The 25,690-nt window shown below is 35.0% G+C and overlaps 1 protein-coding gene across 1 annotated transcript in view; it reads right to left on the reverse strand.

The window, feature by feature from the left end:
• The window catches only part of MMP16 (matrix metallopeptidase 16), a 167,173-nt gene that overhangs the window by 17,182 nt on the left and 124,301 nt on the right, over positions 1-25,690 (reverse strand). The window contains exon 7 of the mRNA XM_005422879.3: positions 4,158-4,296. Within this exon, the coding sequence (XP_005422936.1) occupies positions 4,158-4,296 (139 nt within the window). The remainder of the gene's footprint in view (positions 1-4,157; positions 4,297-25,690) is intronic.

Consider the following 25,690-nt stretch of genomic DNA (forward strand, 5'->3'; position numbering starts at 1 on the left):
AAACAGCTGAGAAGGGTGAACCATGGAATTATTTGAAGTCTCTCAAAATCCATCTTTGACATTCTAAAAAACGTACTGGAAATAAAGGGCATCTGTATTGCTATGCTTCACTTAAAATTATAATATTCTAGATATTCTTTAGACTGTTTAACTTCCTACTGACTACTGCCAAAAAATATGCAGTTTTTAGCAACTAGTTCTTCCTTTATAGAATCTGAATTCTGAATAATTGTGCTTCTGGGTTTTTTGTCAATATTATTTTCAATTATGGTATGTGTGTAGTGCAAGAAGTTTGCAGCATATCGTGACTGTGTTAGAGTGGTGAGATGAATTTCCAAATTTTTAAACAATTACATGTAATTTAAATCAGTTAAAAAATTAACATCTAATCCCAACTGTTGGTTTATTCCAGCCAACACTCCTTTTAATTTTGGTCTTTCAAGCCTGTATCTAGTCTTTTCCTAGAATCCTAAAATTACTATTCATGGTTCCATTTTCCCCATTCTCTATTTCCCACATCAAGTTTCTGTCATTTCTCTGTTCCATGATCTGACACTATAGTAAATCTATTTTTCAATATAAAACTGTCAGGCCATGGGGTAAGGGCAGTAGGATGTTATGATGGAGGCACTGGTAGTATGAGTTTTACAGCAGCCTTTCTATTGCTACATTTGGTTTACCATAACATTCAACAGCACAGATGGCTTGACAATTTCATTTTTAGCACTATATAAATTCCCAAAGGTACACAGAATGAATTTAACTATTCATGTTTTCTCATTAAAAGAGAAAAAAAAGGTATCTTTTTGATGCCATCTTATTATCATTCAGCATGGACACTGGTAATGAATAATAACAAGAATTCAAACATCTGTTTTTCATAAGCAACTATCCACCAGATTGCTCTGTACTTTATGAGTATGATCTGGTCTGCTGAGGGCTGATGAGTCCATCTGGCAGGGAACAGGAAGAGCATCTTTGTCATAGGCTTGCCAAGCTGGTAAAGAGGGATTTTAACTAAAGTTGCTGGTGGAGGGAGAACCTCAATCCATCCCACTCCTACCAGTTTGATGTCAGTGGCAGCAAGAGATGTCCAGAGCCTGGAGAGAGATCACAGGTCAGCAGGAGAGCACACGAAACAGCACAAAGGAATTCCAGCCACTCCAGTCAGTAAGTTGGTTTTATTGGGTGCCGCAAATTAAATGCCTCTATGAAACACACGTATTATCCAGAATAACAACAGGAGCTGGGGATGTGCTTGGAAATTTGTGCACACCTGCAGGGCGGTGATCTTACTGGCATCACAGAGACATAGTGGGATGGCTTCTATGAATGGAATGTTAGAATGGAAGGCTACTGGCTCTTTACAAAGGATGGGCAGGGAAGAGGGCATGGAGGTGTTGCCGTCTGTGTCAGTGACCTGCTGGCATGCATGGAGCTCTGCTGGGATGCATGAGGAACTTGCCACAGAATCAGCTAGGTTGTAAAAGACTTTGGAGATCATCAAGTTCAACCTATGACCTAACACTACCTTATCAACTAAACCATGGCCACATCCAGTCTTTTATTAAACACCTCCAGGGACAGTGACTACACCACCTCCCTGGACAGCCCATTCCAGTGCCCATCCACTCTATCTGTGAGCATTTTTTTTCCCTCATGTCTAGCCTGTACATTTGTAGTATACTATGGGTCAGCACTAAAGAGAGGGCAGGAATAGGTGGCACTATAGTGTGGGTCAGAGGAGTGCATAGTGACATTAAACCAGTACAAGTTTTCTGCTGGCATTTAATCCATCTTTTCTATTTTATTCTCTGAATAACAGATGTAGACATTGGCTCAGGTATGTGCTTTGTTAACACATCCATATGCTAGACATCAGATTTAAAGTTCCTTCTAGAACTTACTTGTTTGGACCAATTTTAGACCGGTAAAACACGCTACCTGGATAAGGCATTCTACTTACTCATCATCTTAGCAACAATCAGCTTGTCTATTTCTAGCGCCTTTGGAAGGAAGACATGTAACCTTTTCCCAGGAAATTTTGTGACGGAATAGAAGAAATGAGACAATGATCATTTACCTACAGTCTATTTACATATGTTTCTGTAATAATGTTCCACAAGGCAGTTGAGATCCTTGGAACAGGAATTTTCAAGGATACCCACACAAAAGACAGCTGAATTTTTTGATTCTGTAGCAGTGGAAAAACATGAATTACACTGATAGAAAACACCAACAGTTAGATATTAAGAGTCATGAAGACATGGCAGAGAAGCAAAAATATTTTTTTAAATTGCACGAGGAAATACAAAGACTTTTGGCCTTGGCAAGTAAGGGGATAATACAAATGTCATTGGAAAAATAATGGAAGGAACTTTGAAAATAAGTCATATGGAAAAAAACCCTACAGCAGAATATCCAAATATCATATGATATCAGCTAGAAGGCACAAAACTAATTGATCTGAAGTCAGATAGCATAAGGTGGGGATGATGTGAAAGGAAAACACAATTCTGACTTCTAAAAGAACAATCCTGCTGTTCCTGCTTGCTTTAATTAATCTTGATTTAATTTCCCAGAGAAAAAAATAGAGAAGTTCCCCACTCCTTTTGTTGTTTGAGAAGTTCCCTCCTCCTTCTCTCCTAACCCATAAACCACAGGATCAACCTATTCCTCTAAGACCTAACAGGAGCCAGTCAGCAGTGTGTGAAGAGTTAAATAATGATGAAACATATTTCAAGGTCATTGGGAAGGAAAAGAAGCAGATATAACAATAAGCTTGATCATTTCTGTCTGGAGCTCAGATAATGGATCCCAGCATTATCAAGGCAGAAGTCTGGAATACTAGGATAGTTACTTTGCTCTTTGTAGAAGTGGTGCAAAGGAATAGCTACAGAATAATATTTTTATCCTCCCATGTCCTACAGACCTAAAAATCAAGCAGTGGGATGGAGATTTGAAGGCACCTTGATCATGATTTCCAACCATATAAACTTTCCAGAGTTAATGACTTAAGTTTATTTTATGGCAACAGAAGTAAAGCATTTGCTGTATAGAAAGAGAAACTGCGCTACATGTAATATCATTTTCCTTATGATTCACACAAAAATACAATTTCACCTTTAGTAAAACATAAACTTCATTGTACAATTATGAAGTGTTTCTGCATGTTATAAAGTATTTTTTAACATTCCCAGGATTGTTTCCATAGTGAATGTAATATTCTTATGCCCTGTTAATGATTCCACTTCTAAAATGAATTAATTTCTTTTTTAATATAACAACATTAAAAATATCTCCTTTTTTTTAATGAGCTAAAAAAATTAATCACTCACAACACTAAATAGCTGAATAATTTTTCATATATTTCTTATCTATTCAGTTTCTTCTTCTCTAAAATGACTATTTTATAAAACATACTTTACATAATTTGAAGATTTTGTCACTAAGTATGCATTTGTTAAACATATAAGATAACTTTATCATTAAATCTAAATAAGGTATATGTTCAAGAACTTTAATTTTGAAGAACAGATGATGTCTGAAGTGAAATTTGAAAAGAATTGTCATCAACAATTTGATCTAAATCACCTATTTTCTGGAGTTTATACTCCTTTAAAAACACTAAATACACATCTATGAAAAAGATTATTTTTCCCCACATTAAACTCCTAACATCACAGGTCTTAGATGAAACAAATATAATGCAGTACAGTGAGGTATATATAGCAAAGGTGCCATTTTAAGATATAAGAAATGAATTTGTTAAAAGGAAGAGCAAAGAGAACTACACAAAAATTAATAATGGAAATGTGTTCATTGTGTCTTCCTAAAACACATTTAAAAAATTATTTCATAACAGATAATTTCATTTCTATGTGTTATATATTTATACTTTCAAATTTTGATTGAATATGTAAGAACAAGTGATCTGATATTGTGATATCATAAATTTATGTAATTAATTATGTAATTATGTAATCATAAATTAAAATGTAATTGCCAAACAAGAAAATGCTAACTTATATACTCATCATTTAGCTACCAATTCTCAATAAGATTTACAAATCATTAGTAAAAATAAACAAGATGTGTTTCAAGAAATCATCACACTCAAAAGTGTTACACAAAATCTTACTTTTGTTCTTTCTTACCTTTAAAGAAGACAAAGTTCCCCTCACTGTTTTCATAAACTGCATCAATGCTGGGAGGCAGTCCCCTCCAGAAGTAGGTAATCTGCATGGGGTATCCATCCATCACCCTGTTGTTCCTGACTCGCCAAAACCACTGATCCTGGAAACCAAACACACACTTCTTACTACATTTTTATATGTATTCAGCTGCTGTCTTGAAAATACTGAACAGCCTATCATAGCATTTTTAGAGCAGACCTTTTGCTGAGTGGATAAGCACATTGTGTTTGCATTTGTCTCACATTACAAATGTTTCAGAACTGGCTTTTGCTGAGGTAGGGATAAGCTACACACACAAACCAGGTGTTGGGAGCAGACACCCCTTGGCAGAATGTACAGCGTGTTGTATGAGATGATGTAACTCTCTCAACTTCATTCTTATAAGGGGCTAAATTTAAAATTTTTGGTCTGACTGTAAGTGCTTTTAGGCTGAACCATATGCTTATGTGAATGCCCAAAATGGGACTACATACAGACTTTGAAGACCAATTAATTTTGCAGGTCATTTTTTTGCAGTGGCTGCAAACAGTGAAAGGATGATAGATAGATGTGTAACATTACTACATCAGTCCAGTAGGAACTATGCTTTGATGACAATTTTACTGTAGTGAAGTTTAACAGTCTTTCCAAGTGACATTAAATAGAATGGTTAATATTACAGCCATATATATATATTTATATATAATGGGTGCTAAATCCAGCTAATCCAATACATGGCACATTAAATGGGTATCAATAAAGATATTGTCATCGTACTGCTTCAGAACTCTTTCATTTAAAGTTGAAGGATAGGGTAAGTATTTAACTTCTTACACACGTTTGAACATTTTCCAGCATTATTATTATGTAAAACAACCCCCTTTAACAAAAAAGGAAGTGATGTTCTGCCAGAATCTGTCTCAGTTTACATGGCAGTTCTTCCTCTGTGTAATGAACTCAGATTTCACAGTGCATCAAAACCTGTAAAATCATAAAGTCAACAAATATCTTCTAGAGAATGGGTTATGTTTCATACTTAGTGATTTTTGGAGTATGCCTGCATTATAACAAGACCAATAAAATTATATTTTGCAGATTTGGTATTGAGTTGTATGTCAAACTGTGTTTCATACTTCATATTGCTGACTTGCAGTATAATAGTTAGAATATTTTTATCTATTATTTATTCAAATTCCTTAGCAAACCAATAAATTTTTCTGCTGTACTACTAAAATCCTAACAATAATACAATTATGGCAAAACTGGAATGTTTGTTTCATTCTGCATATCCCCATGAATTTGTTTTTAAATCTGTTTATATGTATACATAGATATATATGGGTCATTGCCTTTAATGTTGAAATATTCCATTCTGAAGCATAATTGTGAATATAACATGCAGTGTTTTCTCTTCTGCTGATGGAATCTCAAAGACTTCATATTTTCCTCATCTATTTTCAGCATATGTACCTGTCCTTGCAATAACCATGGACAATGGGGTATAGCTCATCAGTAAGGATCCTACAGGTTTCCACAAAACTAACATTTTGAAAATTTATAGTTTTAGCATTTTTATGGTCTTACTTTAACTGACAGAGACTGGCATGTGATTTGCCAATAGATATCATTTCAGGGAATCGGCAAATGGAAATGTCTGAGTTCAGAACTGAAGGTTTGGACCATTTATAAGATTGGGGAAGGTAGGTGTTGGCAGAGGCTGATAGAATAATTTGTCTATGTAAATTTAATTTTCCTGGGTGACTTTCCTATGAACATGCTAGACTCAATGGTTTTAGACTGACAGAATTCAAGCTCTGGAACTCAAGAAATGCAGCATGTAGCCATAGAGCATGCCAAGGACCTTTCTGAAGCATCAGATGAGATAGGCTCTGCTTATAGAAAGAATGCCTCATTTCAGCAGATATATGTAAATGTAATTAGTTTATCTTAAACAAAATTATATTTACCAGCAATTTTATCATCTGCATTTTGATAAACATGTATATTTACTGAAAGTATTTTTTGACAAGAGTTTAGCTATTATTGAAATTCAAAAGAGGCATTGTCCAAGACAAAGCATATTTACTCTAATAAAGCTCTTTCACATGCTAAGCAAATAGCTTGAAACAGTTTCTCTGGCAAAACACTTCTCAGTGTATTTGTTTATGTTGAATAAACACAGTTTTGTCTCTTTTGAGAAATGGTATTTACTGAGAATCCCTTTTCCCTTCCCACTATGTTGGTTAAATATACTTTTTATTATTTTGTTTCCCCAAAACACAATAACTTCAGCAAACAGGTTGAACATGACTTGTCACACACACTCCAATGTAAAGCCTGACAAATGCATACATTGATTGCATAGATTTTAGTGTCTTTCCTTGCAGGCTAGCAAACGCCTCTTTGTTGGCATCTGTAGATATCCAATTGCTTCAAAAATATGGATCACTCCTGTGCAGCTGAGAGCTGGCATAATAATGGATCATTAAATATTATGACTGTAGACATACCAAATAAATTAAGCCTGGGCAATTATTCCCAGTTCAAAAAGCAAAGCTGAATCAAACAAAAATCAACACTTAATTAAGATAGAGCAATATATCTAAAACCCAGAAAATGGTCATTGAGTGAGAAGAGACTGTAAGATGTTTCAGAAACAGTATGATAGATGAAGAGTAACAGTCAAATGAAAAAGCAGTAGCAGTCACTCAAAATGAAAGTTTTGACATTTTATTTAGAAGATGGGATATTTCTGAGAAAAAAGGACAATAAAGCTTTTTAGCGAAAACAAAATAAACAAAGGTTATGCATAAATCATCCTGCACTGTCAGTAAATGTTTCATGTATTTTTTTCCTGTGCATTTAAAGGGACTAAAATATAGCATATCATGTATGATCATAGCATATAGCTCCCTCATAAAATCACTTCTTTATTAGCTCAGAGAATTTTAAATGGAAGAGAGTATTAGAGAAAAAAAAATCTGGCTCATAATGCATAATTTTCATACTTTGCTGGTAGATACAGTCTCTTCCCAATCTTAGAATATACCTCTTAGAATATACCTATATGATGATTGTGTTAAATTGTTCTTTATGTTTCATTCTATGAATGTTTAAATACTCCTATGAATAATGAATTTCCATTTCAGTATTTATTACCAACTTAAATGTATTTCTGATTCCTTAAGGGACACAACTGATGTGTATGAGAAGTAAAAAAATAAAACTCCAGGTGTTTTGTTTTATCCATAATATACAAGCTAGTAGAGCCTTTAGTGCAAAATTAATGGACCTTTCTTGTCTAGAGCACCTCATTTTCTCTTATGTCACTGGACCAACAACCATTGTCAATGTTAAAGCATTAATTTGCTACAAAATGTCTAGTGCTCTGACCTTTATTTTATACCTAATGAACTCTATCTACGATTCTGTAATGACATGTGACACTCTCACTCAAGGTTGAATGATACCCAGCAAAAAAAGAAAGACTGCCCAATGTGATAGACATTCTAAAAAACCTACAACAAGCTAGAAAGAAGGAGAAAATCAGAAATCTTTGAACTGGTACCTTTTTTAACTACTTGGAAATAAAGGCAGGTAAAGATTTAAGGCAGACAGAGAGGTGCAAAACAAGGCCAAAATGCTACTGTAAATTATATTATTTTGACTATGATTATAAAAATGTGTGTGAACCCCCAGTAATATTTGAAATATCCTTGCACTATACAGCAAAAATCTCTGTGAATTTCTGCCTGACTTCATGTCTAAGTGTATATATATGGTGCTGTTAAGAGTATTCCCCTAACAGGATAGAGTGAGATGCAAAATTTAATAGCTACATCTGACAGGGAGAGAAGTTTCACTATTTCTAGATTCCACAGGATAACTGTTTGGCCTATTTAATTTGAGAAAAGAAAAAGCCAAGTAAGCATAATACTTCTGATACTTCTACCCTAAATAAATGTCAATCAAATCAAATACTAAATTTCAACCAATACTGCGGCTTAATATTATTGACAAAATACATCAAGGTATCACATTGGGTTTTGTGTTCTCCCATAAGCATACTCTGATCATGTGCAAAAGCAAGCCTCTGTCAATGGAAGATTAAACATACCCAGGAGCTAAGCAAAACAGCAGCAACAGACTGACATGCTCAGACAAATGAGCATCCTTCTACCTTTTTTCATCTAAGTATTGCAGGAAAAAAAAAGAGAAAAGAAAAAAAGCCAGTGGCAAATACTATACTAAGATATGTTACAACTTTAAATTCTTCTCTTGGAGGAAAGGAAGAGTTCTGGTTCTATACAGAGAAGTTGACCAAAGGACAAAGCCTGCAGAAACTACATTTCAAGACTATGATAAAGGACACAATAAAGTTCCCCTACTATACACCTTTATGGGATATTAAGAAACTGAACTTGGGAAATGAAAGGTATAGTTATTGTATCTAAACCAAAATAAATTTGGAATATCCTTTTACAAGTCTTGATCTAATCTCAAAAGGCACTTTTCCACATCTACTTTATCAGGTTGTGAATTTCATTAGGGAATCTCAATGTTGGTAATAACAGCCCTGTGGCATGTAGAATTAAAGCCTTTGTGCCTACTCATTTGGGGAATTCCAAATAAATATTTCTTTAGTAACATCAATTTTCAACATTCTTAATTTGGAGTCTATAGCATTTAAGCCGAAAGAAATTACTGCACAAATTAGGGGGAAAAGATTTTTTGAGCAACTTTCTGGGAAATAATTTTAATGGAGCAGAAAATACAAGATACAGTTCAGCGGGATTTAAGGGTAGGAAAATTATCAACACAATTCACCTATGAGAAGGATTCTGTATTTATTTTTCTTTTCTGTTTTGCTTTTTTTCTCAATATAGAATTCGCAATGAAATTTATAGACTAGGATTACTTCAGTTCCTACTTAATCCCATAGTAGAAAACAATTGGCTCTATTGAGACCAGAATCAGACATTAAATAGATGCTACCAATCTATCTCATTTTAGGAAACAATTAACCAAATGGACTATTTATACACACACAGCTCAGCTCATTATGAAGCTAGTTCACATTAAGAACAAACAAAGCTCCTTTAAAATTGCAAATTACTTTTATTCATTCATTAACAGATGGATGCACAATGCATCACTTATTTGAACGTATAGAAACATTTCATCTTTGCTAATGTGTTTGGGATAACAGCATGGTTACCCAGTTAGAACAGGGTGTAAAGGTTGTCTGAGAGCCACGGTGAGAAGTCAGAGCATTAGCACCACCTAGAAAAATATCAGCACTTCCTATGTTGAGATCCTGAACCTCCTGCTGATATCCTCACTGGAAATGAGACCAAATCATTGGATTCAAAACAAAGATATGCAAAGACATCACCAAATAGGTGCTGTGTTTCTTCCTTACTTTCTCAAGCAAGGAATTTACTTCTTTGATGCCAGTTATTAAAAACAATTGTATAAATACCAAACATTTACTGTTGGTACCTAATCAGACACTGGAGAACTACTGTAGAGAAATTAAAACTATTGTTTGTTATGAACTTAATTATTTTCCTTAACAATATTTTACAGCTAACTAACACCATGAACAAAACTATTAACTACTGTGACTAACTAGCAAATGTTTCCCATTGTTGAATGTGGGAAGTGCTAAACTGAGATTGGTTTAAAGTATCTGTCTTCAGCTAAGCTGAGGTTGACTAGTGTAAATACATTTTCAAGAGAAAATATTATGCAGCGAGTCTATGTAGGAAATCTTTGCTAAGGGGTATGCTAAGCATTTTTTCCTAGTATCTGTTCTTATCTCCTCTTCTGTATTACTGACACAATAAAGTGATGTCAAGTAATTTATTCAGGGTCCAAAATGGCCTTATGTTAAAACCCGTCTTCTTGATATCTCATTTTGAGTCCTAACTATTGGCCTGAATAGTCTCTTTCACTCATTTGAGATGTGTCAAAACTGCTTTTCATTGTGCACGCTGAAATCTATAGCTATCCTTTAAAAAAAGAAAAAAAGAAAGAAAGGAAAAAAAAAGAAAACAAAAAATATTAAAAAATCTAAAGCAAGCCAGAAATTAGACTTCAAAGATCAGGAAAAATATGAAAATAATCCATTTATTTTTCATAAAAAAAGGGTTACGGCATTTCTTATGCACTCTGACTCTCTTCACAGGAGAAACCTCTAGTTCTCCTCCCTAATTTGTAAACAGCTGTACAGATCTCCTTCATGGACCACATATACAATAAAATTGCAATGTGCAGTCTTGCTTATCTGAAATCTGGTTTATGCACCGCCAGAAAAACAGGATGTAGCAAGAGGAGTTGTGACTGAAGCTAGAGCAAAAATACCTCCTTTACCCTCAACATCATTTTCTGAGGTACGGTCGATTAGCCAAAACACTGGCAGTCCCTCTGAAACCTATCCTGAATTTTTGTAGCGATTTCAATAAGCTGCAGTCAAGTATTCCCACTTCTGGTCCTGCACAGTGATAGATCCAGGATGCAGAGTTACTCCTCCTTCATTTTGTCTTTTGATTTCTTCCTTTGTCTCTAATTTTCCTTGTTTTATTCTTACTCTAATGTGTACTTTGGTCATTTTTTCAGGGTGCCAGTGCCCAAGCACAGGCAGAGGGAGCAGCAGGGCTTACCTGTGCTGAAATTCTGCAGGAAATGCCTGAGCTCCTCAACCAATCTCCTGCCTCTGTGGTAATACATTTAATAAAGGGCAAAAGCATTGCACCCCATTCAGAGGTCTTTTTCATATTCAAAACTGTTTCATGATCAGTAGCAGATCTGAGAAATTTTTTTTTTTTTCCCAATATATAAATACAGAACATTTGATGACAAGCTACACAAGAATTCTGAGGTTCTTCATGCTTTGAAGGCCACCCATTCATTTTTAAACTAGATTCTGCAAATTCACACCTTTGTGCTATATTTTTTCTTATTTGAAAGACAATATTCATTGCTCGGCTACTTAAAGCACAGTTATTTTGTCTGATGTCATAAACATAAAAAGAAGATAAAACTATTAATTTTCTTAGAGGATAGAATCACAGGAATATTAAGGTTGGAAAAGATCTCTAAGATCTAAGATCATCTAAGTCCAATCTTTGACTGAATACCACCATGCCTACCAAAACATGCCATTAATGTATTTGCGAAACTTATTTTGGTTGTCATATATTGTATTTTCTCTAATTATCATGTGCATTACAAGGCAAATATGTAAAAAGTACACAATATTGTGAACTTACACTGCCTCTTCCTAAATTATATATAACAAAATATTCAGCCAAGTACCACATGCCATTTGGTCATTTGCTGTACAGAAATTATTTTGGACATCTACTTGGTTGACTGTTAGTGTATCAAAACACTTTGTGTGATTCCTTGAATATTGAATGTATAAGACATACAAAGAAAAGCATTTCTTAAAAATAGACCCTAGGCTTAAAAAAATGCTCAAAGGCCAATATTTATCATTTTTTGATTAACAGCCTTGGTATAAACCAGAGTGAACTGACTGAGAAAATATCTCTTTCAATGAAGGTAATAAATGTAGCCAGCTTGCAGAGGCATCCACAGCCATGGCTAGAGCTCTTATTTGGAAAACATCTTGATTGAAATCCTGGCCCCTTCCTGTCACTGTTCTCTCAGTGCAGAAAATAACTGCAGTAACTATCTAACTTATTTTCATCTATGTTACAAAGGTCATATGATTGCTGCTGCCCAGTCCAATTTCCAGTGCAGATGAAAAGTGTTTATTAAAAAAATATATTCCCTACATTTCCAATTAACAAATCTATGTTACTGCATATAGAAAAAAATTAATTGTAAAATAAACATCTCTTAAAACTGCTCTTAGTATTTGGTGATCTATGGAAGTAAATAATTTAAGAATACTTTGATGTAAGTTTGTTTAATATTTAATTTTTTAATTCTGTATCCTCATTTTTACAGATGTTTTCATTAGTAAATTATTCTTTGATTATAGCCCTTATTTTAATTCTTTCCATCTTATTCAAGTATTTTTAATAATTTCTTCACTATGAAATTGTATGTGAACTTTTTATCAATTTTTTGATGCATATCCATCTGTCCTCTATTTTTCCTGTGCAGACAGTACCAATGGCATTTTAGCATTTCTTTCCTTTGTATACATTAACCTTTCAAAAACATCCTGAAGTAATCAAAAGCTGTAAGTATTTATAAAACACTTTCAGCTCAAGGAAAATCTGTTCTGCAAAATCCATACAAAACATGCTATAGAGTTTTTGGCTAACACCAGTGGCTGGATCTCACGTTGGACATGAAACTCAGCAAATCTGAGACCTCTAACAACACCATGGGTTGATTTGGGCCTTGTATGGGTCGTTACCACGTACTATATCTCCATCGTATGTTTTCAAAGAGAAGTTGGCTCCTCCTGGAAAATATTCCACACGAGAACTTGTCCACTGAATCTCTTCAGATTAAAAGTATGACAGTAATAGACCTTGCACTATGATGCAGCTGGAGATGATTTTGCTTTTTCTGATCTGTCCCACAATATATATAAAAATGCTGACAACTCCGGTAATTAATGTTTTATCTTTACCAACTGAACATGCTGTTTTTTAAAAAATAATAACAACAAAAAAAAAAAAAAAAACCACAAAGAAAAAAAAAAAAAACAAAAAAAAACCAAAAAAAACCCCCCAAAAAAACCCAAAAAACCAAAACCAAGAAAACAAACAAACAAACAAACAAAAAAAAACACCCCAAAAAACCAAAACACCAAAAACAAAAAACCAAAAAAAAAAAAAAAACCCACCCAACCAAAAACTATATATTTGGATGGGTTTCTGTATTCCTAACTGAATTGAGCATTTTAATTCATTCTGATTTTGCTCAGATAACTAAACTGACTGAGACACTATAAAATGTTCCCATTGCCACATGGTTATGATCCAATATGAAGAAACAAATAGACATAAAAGAAGCAAAATAAAGACCTGTAGCAACATCAAATCTAGGCTTGCAGCCAGGAATCTCTAGAATATTCAAATTCCCATTAATGCTCTGTAGGTATCAGCACAAGCCCACGAAGTACTTCACAAAACCTTTCATCCACACAATGAACATTAGGCCTTTACAGAGCAATTAAGTGTTTATTTCCTCCGTAGTGATTGCACTTTGAGACCACAGAACCATGTGTAAATTTTCTTGAACCCAGTTCTGTTGCCCTTCTCCACAGGGAGTTAACATGAAAGCAGTAAGTTCCATGAATTCATGGAGCAGTGGTGTGTTCTGCACCATGGAAAGATAAGAAAATCGAGCATTTTTTATTACTAAAAAGAAATACCAATTTTCTTGGTTAGAATCTGTAAATATTCTAACAAAGATGAGCCAAATGTAAAAAAAAAAAAATCACAATTTCACAAATACTTTAATGTGTCTATGTCATATGATACAAACAAGGCATCTTTGATATATTATCTTTAAAATCAGGCAGGTATATAGGAGGGAATAAACAATGATAAGGGGTGAAAATGTAGTTGCATTATGATATGAGGTAAAGGTATGAGCTTTGTAGTAGCTATCCTTTTCTTTTTACAACTAATACTGGAAAACACCAATTTGGAATGTAGATTGGCTTCTCAGAGGCCTGCATTTATATAGGTTATGTCAACACATGATTGTGGTTCTTCGAAATATCATGGGGCACTTGATGAACAACATTTGAATGAGTCAAATCTCCTTTTGCACTGACCAACACCTACTTATTGATATTTCTCTTCCAATAACATATTCTACTTTTGATGCACTCTTTGGGGAAACTAGATAACCCGTTATTTTCTGACACTTTGATAGCTTAAGTCTGAAAAACATATGAGCCTCTAATCTATCTGAAAGCTCAGTAACACTAATTGTACAACTCTCTCCATCACCCAAATAATCTTTGATATTATATGTCATACTCTTCACTTTTCTTCTATCCTTTTGCAACCTCTTTTACTATTTCATTAAAAGAAGATCAATAACTGTGGACTGCCTTTTTCTCTTTAATGAAACTATCAAAAAGATTTCAAAATGTGAAATTTTCTAGGAATAGAGAGAATATGAGCACAACAGCATTTTCAAGATTCTTTTCTCAGCTGCACAGTATTTCCCATCACAAAACTATATGGACTTACCAACAATAGCACAGAAACAGAAATATCCTTCCTGGAGAAGACCAAGTGTACCACCTAGGATCCTATAGAAAATTTAAGGATTTTTTTCCACAGTTGTTCATAGTTTATTTTTGCTATCCATCCTGGTCCATGAAAAGAGAATAAAGAATAGTGGGGTTTGTGTGCATACATTTCTTCTGTAACTTCACATATAAACCTGGGAAAATGGTTCAGGACAGACTTATCTTTCTCCAAACAACACTCACCAACCCCTGCAATGAAATCAGAATAATCTGGGTTTCTTTTCCTACTTGTCTCCCTTATTACTCCATCACTTACAATATGATGCTTCACTGTCTGCCAGAGGTGAGCAGATTATTTCAAAAACTATAACAAATATGTCTGAGTCATCAGGCTCTCTGTAATGACTCAAGCACATTCTGATAAAAAGGTCACATTAGAGCAAATTCAACTATCTTTCTTAATTTTTACCCACAAAATTTATGGGGTATTAAATGAGGAGGGAATGGAGGCCCTGATAAACAAAAGTCACAGATAACACAAGAGAGGGTATGATCTTTTTCACCAAAAACTTCCAGAGGCAGGCAGCAAAAACACTGACAAAATTCAAATGGAGAAATTATGAATAAGCCAAAACAATAAATACTTATTTCTAGTTTCATTAATCCAGATAGATATCTTGGCAGATATCTTTCTATCTATGAAGATTAGAAAACTCCAAATAGAATAGAGAAGGATTCACCTGGTAAAAAAATAATGTGCTCCTACATGAATAAGATTGTGACTTGTGATCTACGGCATATCTATGAGATCATTTAGCATAGTTTTCAGTTAAAGGAAGCTTCTAAGTCTGTTTTCACATGGAAATAAAATAGAAGTCATTATCATTCATTTTTGTTGGCCAAAAGCTTTTGAAGATGAGGCAGTGATAAACTATGTCTACCAGGATTATCCAAAATCAACCAAGAAGCTTATCATTGATATTGTGGGACCACAGAAATTAGTACTCCAAACATTTTTTTCTAGATGCAATTTCCTTTAAGCATTGACCTTTTTACTAGAAAGAATTGTTATTATTATTTATCACTATATCACCTGTATTTTCATATTTCTGTCACATCCATAAATTTATATTAATATGCAGATATGTTTATTTCCATATGCAAATGAATGTCCCAGCCCATGGCCGGGAAGTTGGAATAGATGGTCTTTGAAAGTTCCTTCCCACCCAAACCATTCTGATTCTATGATTCTATAACTAATAATAGGAAAACATTTACAAGGAAGTAAGGGGAAAAAAATAAAGCACTTAATGAATAAATGAAACGTACAGTAAAATTATAACACGTGAAATCAGCTGTGTCACTAACCCTTATATTGACATTTATTATGTCTCTGGAGATCTAAAATAATCATGTCCCTCCCTTGAATCTTCACAATTCATGAAACCAAATTTCATGGTTTTGCACATATATGCAATTCAATGTGCTCCTACGTGCAGATGCAGTATGTGCTCATGCTACCACTTACCCTGTCTCTCTGCCTTCTCCACACTGCACATAGCATGAAATCTCTGAGGGAACCAGAAGAATTTAAGAGTGCATGATGAGTCATGTCAGAACCACAGGTGGAAGCAAGAGGGAGTAATTAAAATATTTCTTCCTGTTTGCAGTAGTTTAGGACAGTTCATACAGAAACAAGATACTGAAGCTGTTCCAACCAGGATGAGGTTCTCAAGATGATATCTCACTCTTTAATACACTGTTTGAAGGGAAATCAAAGAGGACCTACACTACTCACACTACTCATTTCAGGGTCATGCTGCCTCTGTCTACATATGCCTGCCTATAACAAGTAGACATTGAAGGTGCCTCAGTGCAGAGCAGAGTGGGACGATTCCCTCCCTGGCCTGGCTGGTGATGTTGTGCCTGATGCACCCCAGGACAGGGTTGGCCCTCCTGGCTGTCAGGGCACTGCTGACTGAGATTCAGCTTTCCATCAACCAGGACCCCCAAGACTCTTTCCATGGCAGTGTCTCCAGTATCTTGTTCTCAAATCTGTCTGTACATCCTGGTTTGCCCTGTCCCAGGTGCAGAATCCAGCCCTTTCCCTCGCTGAACTTCATATGGTTGGTGATTGCCCAACCCTCTAATTTATTGACATATCTGCAGGGCTTCTCAGTCCTCAATGGAGTTATCAGCTCCTCCCAATATAGTGTCATTGGCAAACTTAGCATCCGTTCAAGTTCTGTATCCAAGTTGTTTGTGAAAGTGTAGAAGAGAACTGGCCTTAAGATGTAGTCATGTGAACCCCACTAGTGACTGACCACCAGCCTGATGTAACCCCATTTCCTATAGTCTCTTTTTATTGTCCCCCACATTTCTGGGCAGCTTCAGCCCCAAGGATTCTCACTAGCTCTCAGTTTGTCAAGTTTTGGCATGCCATCCCACTATTTATCACTGTCAATTGCTTATCACTGGTTCTGTCCCTTTTCCCCTTCCAACGTAGTTTAAAGCTGTCAATGAGCCCTGCTAGCTCCTGTGCTAAGGTCCTTTCTCCCCTTTGAGAAATGTGCTCCTTGTCCTGTAGGTGAGTGCATGAGGGTTATTTTGTATTCAAGCCTCTGCAAGATAAGAGGCTAATACATGCTTTTTGTTCTCATTTTAATGCTTGTTCTCTGATATTGTGCTGACAACAAAAAAGAAAAAACATCAGGGTACCAAATCTAAATCCAAAAGGTATGGGGCAAGGCTACGTAAATGTTCTCCCTGGTGGACGTGGTAGGGTTAGAAAAATGACTGTAGAAGATCCCACACTAATCAGTGGGTGAACAGTGATCATTTCTAGAGTGTCTCAGCTTTGAGGCTGACAGCAACGGCCAATGAGCAAAACAGGCCATTAAGAGTGATACACCCAGAAAACCACAGCCAACAACAACACCTGTCATGACAAAACAAATATTAAAATTATAGATATTCAATTGTCTCTTCTCACTGCCTCTGTCACTCAGATACAGGGATTAGATCTTGTAGAAAGTGAAGGAATTTTTTTAACTGTGAATATGTAATGTCATAAACCACTTTTGATTACATATAAGCTGGCAATGTACAATTTCAAGCAGCAAATGACTGTGGCTGTTATAAAGGGCTGGCCAAACATCACTCCAACACAAAATTAAAGGCTACATCATGATAAGACTGAGAAGAAATGCTGATGTACTCTTACAGAGAATAGGAAAGGATTGAAGTCTGCCGTTATTAAGTATAACCTTTGACCTAATACAGCCTATTCTCCTTGGTAAAGATATTTTCATTAGACAGATATGTCAAATAATGAATTAAAATGGTCTCAGTGTAATTTTGATTTATTGACTGGAAATGTAGCATAATCAAATTTGATTTTGCATAGAAAAACAGTTTTTGATTTCATACACTTGTTATTACAAGCTTATCTGTTGTTTCTTTTGTGATTTTCCCTAATATGTATTACTCATAACAGATAGTCCTCATTATACCAAAGGTAATTAAAACCAAGTGAAATCACCAGTGTGTTATAGTCATTGGAGTTTTTTACCATTACTTTCAAGTGGGCCAAGTTTTTGACCAATAGGCAAGGAAAACAACACTTGAAATATATATTCAAGCTATAGTTTATAAAAAAGAAGGAAATGCAGCATTTAAGTAAATATATGTTATAAATGTTCAATATTTTCAATAGATTGTCAAGAGTGTGAATAGTGTTTCACTAAGCTGTTGAAAAAGTAAACATATATGTGCTTTACATTATTTAAGACCTCAACTGTGTAGTAGTGCAGCATTTTGCATAGGAAATGGCTCATTTAAAGGAACAAATGAGATTAGTTTATCTGCATTTAAAACCCTGCCAAATTTTTACACTGTGGACCTTCAACCCCTTGAAAGGGACAAAAAAAAAGAATCAAAGAAATTATAAATATACAAATACTGGCAGAATAGAAAGCTTTGGATGTAGATGAAGATTAAGAAAGTATAAGCAAATAATACCACTACTTGAAAAGCTTAAATTACAAGCCATTCAAATTGTTTTCCAAAACATTTACCTAAATTAGTTGAAAGGCCACAATTTTATACAACAAGAAATTTTAATTGAGCCTTGTGCTTGAAGTGTTTCTGCAATTACTCCCTTTGGTTCCATTAAGATGTAGCCTCAGTTAAAATGTATTGTTAATATTACAAGATAACACTTGTTGGTGGCACAAAATTGAAGATATGCCTCCATGTAATTTTAGATTATTCCTTGCTGTGAGTTTATGCAATTATTTTTTGTCAATAATGTTTTTTTATATTCTCTTGCCAATGAAATATTTTTTAATCAGTACACCCAAACACTAAGCCTCTGAAAAAAGGTAGCTTCTACAAAACTAAATACCTTTTACTCACTAGAATTCAGTTAAAACTTTTCATTATTTATGTTTACTGTATTAAAATAACAAGTAAAAACATAATAGGGTCATAGGATTCCCTGACTTTAGGAAACAAATATTGTAACTATGAGCAGGAAAATGGCCAGGATTCCATCTTTCCACTTTATTTGACATCATTAGTTCTTTCTCAAGTGTGAATGTCCATTAAGGGCATTTATTTTCCTCACTGAGATTTTCTGCCTATTGTTGACTTATGCATAAGAAATAAATTTACCAAATTAGTCTTTTCACATGCATTTGCTTATCTGTATTTTTAATGTCTTTCTCTTATTTAATAGTTTTATGCAGAATCATAATTGTTCAGTATTCCTTACATTTGGCAGTATGTTAAACCTGTGATTGAAAACACAATTTTTAATGATCAAGTAGATTTTAGAACAAACTTATCATATGGGCAGGAAAAAAGGAACTGTTATTTTCAACAACTAATAAAAATAGCATTTCTAAATGCACAAGTAACACCACATAAGCACACTATCATTTGTTGGAGGATTATTTTTTTGGAGAGAGAAAAAGTAGCAATTCTCATTTTTTATTCAACTTACAAGTACTTTCCTAAGAATACATAAAAGTTTGACCCACTCTATCCTTATGCGTAAAGCAATACCAGAGATCCTCAGATTCCCCCAGTTCCACTCTACTTTAAAAAATGCTTCGAAAGAATGACTAATATTTTGAATTGTGGCCAATGGTTTGCAAATATTTAGTATTACACTTCCAGTATTTATTAGATTAAAACTAAATCAGAAATCAGAATTTGCTTAGATTCACATTTAACTGCCCAGAATTTTTGAATATTATCCCAAAGCCTGCAATACCTTTGTATAATAATTCACACAATTCACTCATGTTAAACTCAGACTGTCCAGCTCTGTGAAAACTCTTGAAGAGTCTGAAGTGCTCCTTTTTATCTGTGAGGACTCTCTGGGTTAGTGAGTGTACCTTGTGGGTATTAATGGCTCATCATGAGATGGTGAGAGCTTCAAAGAGACAGAATCAAGTCAGCCTCCGAATAAAGTATTTTAGCTCGGAGCCTGACCCTAGGAAGGAGGATGATTTCCTCTGAAAGCTGACCCAGGGGAGGGAGGCAGCAGAGCATCTGTCTCACACAGACAGAAAGGGTGGACATTCCTTCCCCTGCGCTTCTCTTGTTAGTGTTTGTGAGCAGGTGACACATACCCCAATCTCCTCTGCCTGGTCTGTTTTTCTGAGCTGGAATGAAGAAGTCACAAAACAGTCTCCCAACCAAATCTCACTAGCTATTGCCTCTGATGGTCATATTCCAAAGGAGATGGAGCAAATGCTACTGGGAAATAAATGGGTGAAACAGTCAAATTTCAGCACACGCAGAATCACAGAATGGCTGAGGTTGGAAAGGATCTCTAGGGGTTTTAGGGGAGTATGTAGAAATACTTGAAACATCTTTTGGAGTTAAATGGGAAAAATAAATGACAGAAACATTTTGGGAGGCTATGATATTTTAGTGCTCATATTTCTGTTGCTACAAAAAGTCGCAGAAGGGACAATTATTTTTCCACATGTTTAAATTGAAATTAAACAAATCATCTGTCTTGCTTTTCTTTCAGCGAAAATAAAATTCAGAATATTAGCTTTTAAGTTCAAGGCAATTCTTCAGCATAGCTGTTAAATCTAGCTCATCTTCATCAACTGTATTGCAATGTAAACTTGTAGTATGGAGGTAGTCAAGCAACAGGTACAATTGTGTCATGCAAAAAGTTGTATGAGAAGAAATAATAATATATTTTGCATGTGAAGGTTTATTTGGGTCAAGATGGTGTGAGCAATTACATATTAACAAGATGGTAATAGCCACCATTAGATGAAACACTGGTGTGGTGCACTCTCATGGGGGCCACAGTCAAAGACAGCAGTGTCTAAGAGATAGCTACCCTTCTGAAAAATCTGAACCACAAGGATTGTGCAACTGTTTGGCCTCAGAGGACAAACTGTATCTAATTAAAAGCAAAACACATATGATGGACTTGAGAGGAACTCAGTACCATCTGCTCTACTACTGATTAAATCGTTTTATATCACACTGTTTTCCAATGAAAACATACCCTTTTGGGAAAAAAAACAGTACTCCCTCTCCTGACAAATCTGAAACCCTGTGGAAGATACTGAGTCATACATCCTGGTAAGGTTATACTTCTTAATGGGCTACTACATGACTAATGGGAATTTTACGAGGCAGATAGTACAGACTATTAATCAGTTCAAGTTGCTTCTAAGTTTCAATATGATATATATCAATTATATTGATACCTTTGTAAATAAAGCCCTAAAAATAGAGTTAGGATTTTTTTAGAACTTTCTATACACAAACTTTACATTTATATATACAGATATGCATGTAGGTGCTAGATAATAAGTATTCCTATGACTAGGCTGCCATCTTTCAAATTGTGTAATAAAGTTCAAGACAACTTTTTAAAAAGAGAGATGGTAGAAGGATTTTAAACAGAACTATTCTGGTAAAATTACCACCCAGGTGATTACATTCTTGTCTAAATTGCTCTGCAGCTGGATGGAATATACTACCCACTTTCCACACTGTAAGGAACAGATTGTACTTCCCATTTTAAGCCTGTGAAATGTGTTAGCTAGGAACCTTTCCTAGCTTTGAAGCAGACTGAAAGGCTGAGGTAACATTTGGAGAATATTTTTACATCTGTCAGTGAAAGTATTCAATTATCAAAAACAGACAAGCTATGACTTTTTAGCATCCCAGCATGTCCCTGCTTGTATCCTCATGACATCCTACAATTTGGTTTTGTTTCATAAAACAACCATGCTGTACATTTCCAGTTAGCTTGGTATGTTATAATACATTGAAATCCCCACTGACTTTTTGCTGCTTTTTCCTTCATTTCAACATATAAACTGAATTACCTGAATTAAAGCAGCTCTCCTTCCCTGATTAGTTAAAAATTGGCAAACTCCATCAAGCTGTTCTTCCCAACATGATAGAAAAAATAGCATAAAAGGGGTCTGCTCTCTGCAGACATAGCTACTTCTGAACTACTGTTCCGAGTCTTTTACAGCTAAGATGTTAAGTGGTTTTCCCTCTCAGATCACAAAGTGCCTACTTCCTCAGGATCCTCTGCTGAACTTTCCCAGGCAGCAGTTGACAGCTCAGACACCCACAGCATGACACGACAAAAACCAGCTGCACAAACAGACCACAAGAGCTCTGAAAAAAAAGTCTGTTTTCAAATACAGTGAAATCAAGTCTCATACTATAGCTATTTCTTTGCCTCTGCTTTTATTAGTATTATTTTCCCTCTGTCTCACAGATTTTTAATTCAATTAAATAGCCAATGCTAAAATGCTTTAAAAGTTTCTTGTGTGTTTACCACATATCAAGAAACAGATTCTTTTTCCTTTTGTGTTTAATGGCATACTCTGTATAAATACACAGTTCTAAGAGGGATATTAAATGGAATCTATACTGTTACGTATGAAAGCAATCACAGTCTAAACTAATGCCAAGGAGTAATTACAGCCTAATTGCCTTGGCTTGTTTGGCATGTCATAAATGTTTTTACAATGGTTTTTAGCAGATCAAGAGTCAGAAAACAAATTCCTGCAAGTTGTGGAGAAAATACTACAGCGCATTAAGGCCTTCCTCAAACTAGTTCTATATTCTACCATCTGCAGTGTTGAGAAGACATTCCTTTGAGCTGTAAATGCTATTTGTCTGCTGGACAAAATTCTTTATCTAATACTTAAATTACATGTCAACATACACCACAGTATATGAAAGTAGTTAAAAAATGCTGTTCTCCAAGGAGTTAACTTTTCCAACACGAATGCTAAAACCATTAGAGATTATATAGGATGCATTCGTTTCCTAGGTATTTAGCATTAAACAAAGGACCAGTGCAACCCCTGTGAAATGTTCTTCTGTGAAACAAAAACCTGTGTCCCATAAAAAAAGGACAGTAACTTGTCCCTCTAATTTGATGCTTATGAAGCACAAATTATACACATGCTTACTTTTTGAGATGCAACTTGCTCAAGAAAGCAAGATTTTTTTAAAATCTGTGAGACTGAAAAGAACGTAAAGGAAAAAGATATTGCCAGCAGTCACACCGTTTGATGAAGAAGAGCTACAGGTAATTTACTTGCCATGGAACAAAGTGTGAATTGCGCAGGACACAAGGAAGTAAGTTGAAGTGTATGCTGCAAACTTCTTCACTAATGGATTTTTTCTGCAGACCTTAGACAATGGGGTTTCTTTTCATGATGCACTAGCCCTGGAGGTACTCTCAGGAGACATTAATAAGACAGTATTGTTGGATACCACATATTGCTACACACAATGGCTGAGAGGATTTTCATTAAAGGCAGACACTGTTGTAGCACTTTGCATAACTTGCCCAGAAAAGGAAGACCTTTCTTTTTCACCATTTTCAGCCATTTTTCTGTGTCCCAGGGGACTTCTAACTAAACAGATGAAAAGATTGGAAATGAGTGTGACTGCAAAATAGTAATTGTATGGAGTATAAATACAGAAGCTAAGAAGCTATCCAAAGATAAAAACTTGGCACACATGAATTTTGGCATAGAAATTCTTCTGCCCTGATAGTTCCTTATACCAATTCAAGCATGAATCAAATAATAGCAGTATTTATCAGCTGGTGACAACTGAAACCAATAGTTACGATGTATTGATTTTACCAAACATTTTCATTGCATAGCATACTGTGTCCCCAAACCTTACAGCTGGCAGGGACATTTTAAGGGCATCTAATTTAAAGAATTCTGGAAGAAATCCTCTCGGGACAATACATTTATTTGTCAGTGATATTGATATGTGTATATTTGGTGTAAAATAATTACCTTTTCTTTAAAATCCAATAATTCCTACCAAAAAAAAATCTGATCTGTAAAATTATAATTTTTTTTGGTGATCAGTGGAGAATCTTTAGTAAGTTGATTGCTTCACTTTTGTGTTTAATACTTATGTTAGATCAAGAAGAGTTCCCCTGTTTTTCATCTCTATGACCCTAGAAATTTTAGCAAGTGTTTTTAAGATTGTTACTTTGCCAAAGTGATGGCAAAACAATAAAAAGGGATGGATAAGTGTAAATTGCATTTTCTCCTTAAATTTAGTGATATTTCTTTTTACCCTGGATATATCCATTTGAGAATGCCAGGTGGTCTTAAAACCAAAGATCATTAATTCGACAAAATATAGAAATTGTTTCTAATATTCTGATCCTCTTATATATGCCAAGTAGCTCAACAGCCAAGAGAAAACAATCTTGAAATTAGTAATGTTTGTCATCTACTATGAAAATCAACAGTGTACCTCAACTTGTTAGATTTCACGCTTCAGTTTTATGCTTAAATTAGAATTTAATTATTCGAAAGTGTTAAAATTCTTCAACTCTGTGGGCAAGTTACCAAGCAATTTCAAGGATTATTTAAACAAATTGAGCTCCTGAGTTTGAGACTTGCCCATGAGAAAAAAAAAAAGGCTATTTTCAATTTGAAATCAGTACATGTATACATTCCATTCAGGATGCAGTAAAATCTGCCACTACACAATAATTACAGACCTCTGGGTAAAGACAAAGAAAGAAAAGGTTTTAATTTGATTAGCCTCCAACTGTATTCATTTAACTCATCTGGGAACTATCCAGCAATAATTCTTCCAATGAAGGTCATAATTCTTCTTTAATTGTTTCCACCTGGTACAGTGCTGTCATCAATCCCCCGTCCTCCACCTTTCTGTACTTGGCTCCCAGCCCATCACTCATGCCCTCCCAGTCTACCCTTGCACTATCATTAAGGAGCAAGGGAAAAGAGTTTTGGGTTATTTTTTTTATGACAGATCACAGAACCTCCAGCTTGGTTTCCTCCTTTGCTGGATGATTTCCCTGTGTTCAGTCCCCATTTCACCTCCTAAGAACTAATTCCTGCCCTTTTTCTGCTATATTCAGGCACACTGAGCTTTTCCTCATAACCTGTCCCACACCCCAGGATTCTACAAAGTTGACTTTTCTAACTCTTCCTCTTTTCTGTTCCTTTTATAGTCCTCCCTTAAAATCATCCCCTGATACCTCCTCAAAAAATCCCAAACCATTAATAAAAATCCGTTAGCAAACAAAAATCTTCCCTAGAAAATTAATTTATGAAGAAAACACTCAAAGATCACTAAGCCAGGCATTCAAAGACACTCATTCTGCAAAGTCAAAATCCCTATACTTAGGCAAATTCCATTGCTTAGCACCCTAACCCAAGGCACGCCTTGTTATGTTCCTAGGCATCCTGAGGAGAAAAGGCAAACTGCAGGACCCTAAAGAAATTAACCTCAACAAAGGTGACCTCTTACTTCCCTTCCTAGCACATTGCTTTTATGACTGCAGTGACTTCATTTGGGGAGTCAGACTGTATACAGGAAATCCAGAAGCGTTCTGTTACTGGTCATTTTTCTCTGAGAGACTTTTATCATATTTCCTCATTGAAATCATCATGAAAGGAATTTTGATTCTGGAACATAAATGCAGTCAGCACACTAGCAAGCATACACACTTTATAGTAAATATGTGGTGTTAGGCAGTAAGCAGTAAACATTTTTGAAGAAAACTTAATTTGTTTTCAATCAGACGAGATAAGAGTGATTGTTAATGGTGGTGAATATATTTATCCAGGAACGCAGGCTTGCCTAGACAGGAAATTTTGTATTAGTGGAACAGAATTTCTCAGTTTATTGATTTATGTCTAAACTAAATGAGAATATGTTCTATTGCTCTTGAGGTGGATGACATGAGATTGAAGTAGGTATTTTAATATCCTGTTTAATGTCAAGTTCGAAAATTAGGTTC

The sequence above is a fragment of the Geospiza fortis genome, unplaced genomic scaffold (assembly GCF_000277835.1).
Source record: "Geospiza fortis unplaced genomic scaffold, GeoFor_1.0 scaffold7, whole genome shotgun sequence".
NCBI classification, from domain to species: domain Eukaryota; kingdom Metazoa; phylum Chordata; class Aves; order Passeriformes; family Thraupidae; genus Geospiza; species Geospiza fortis.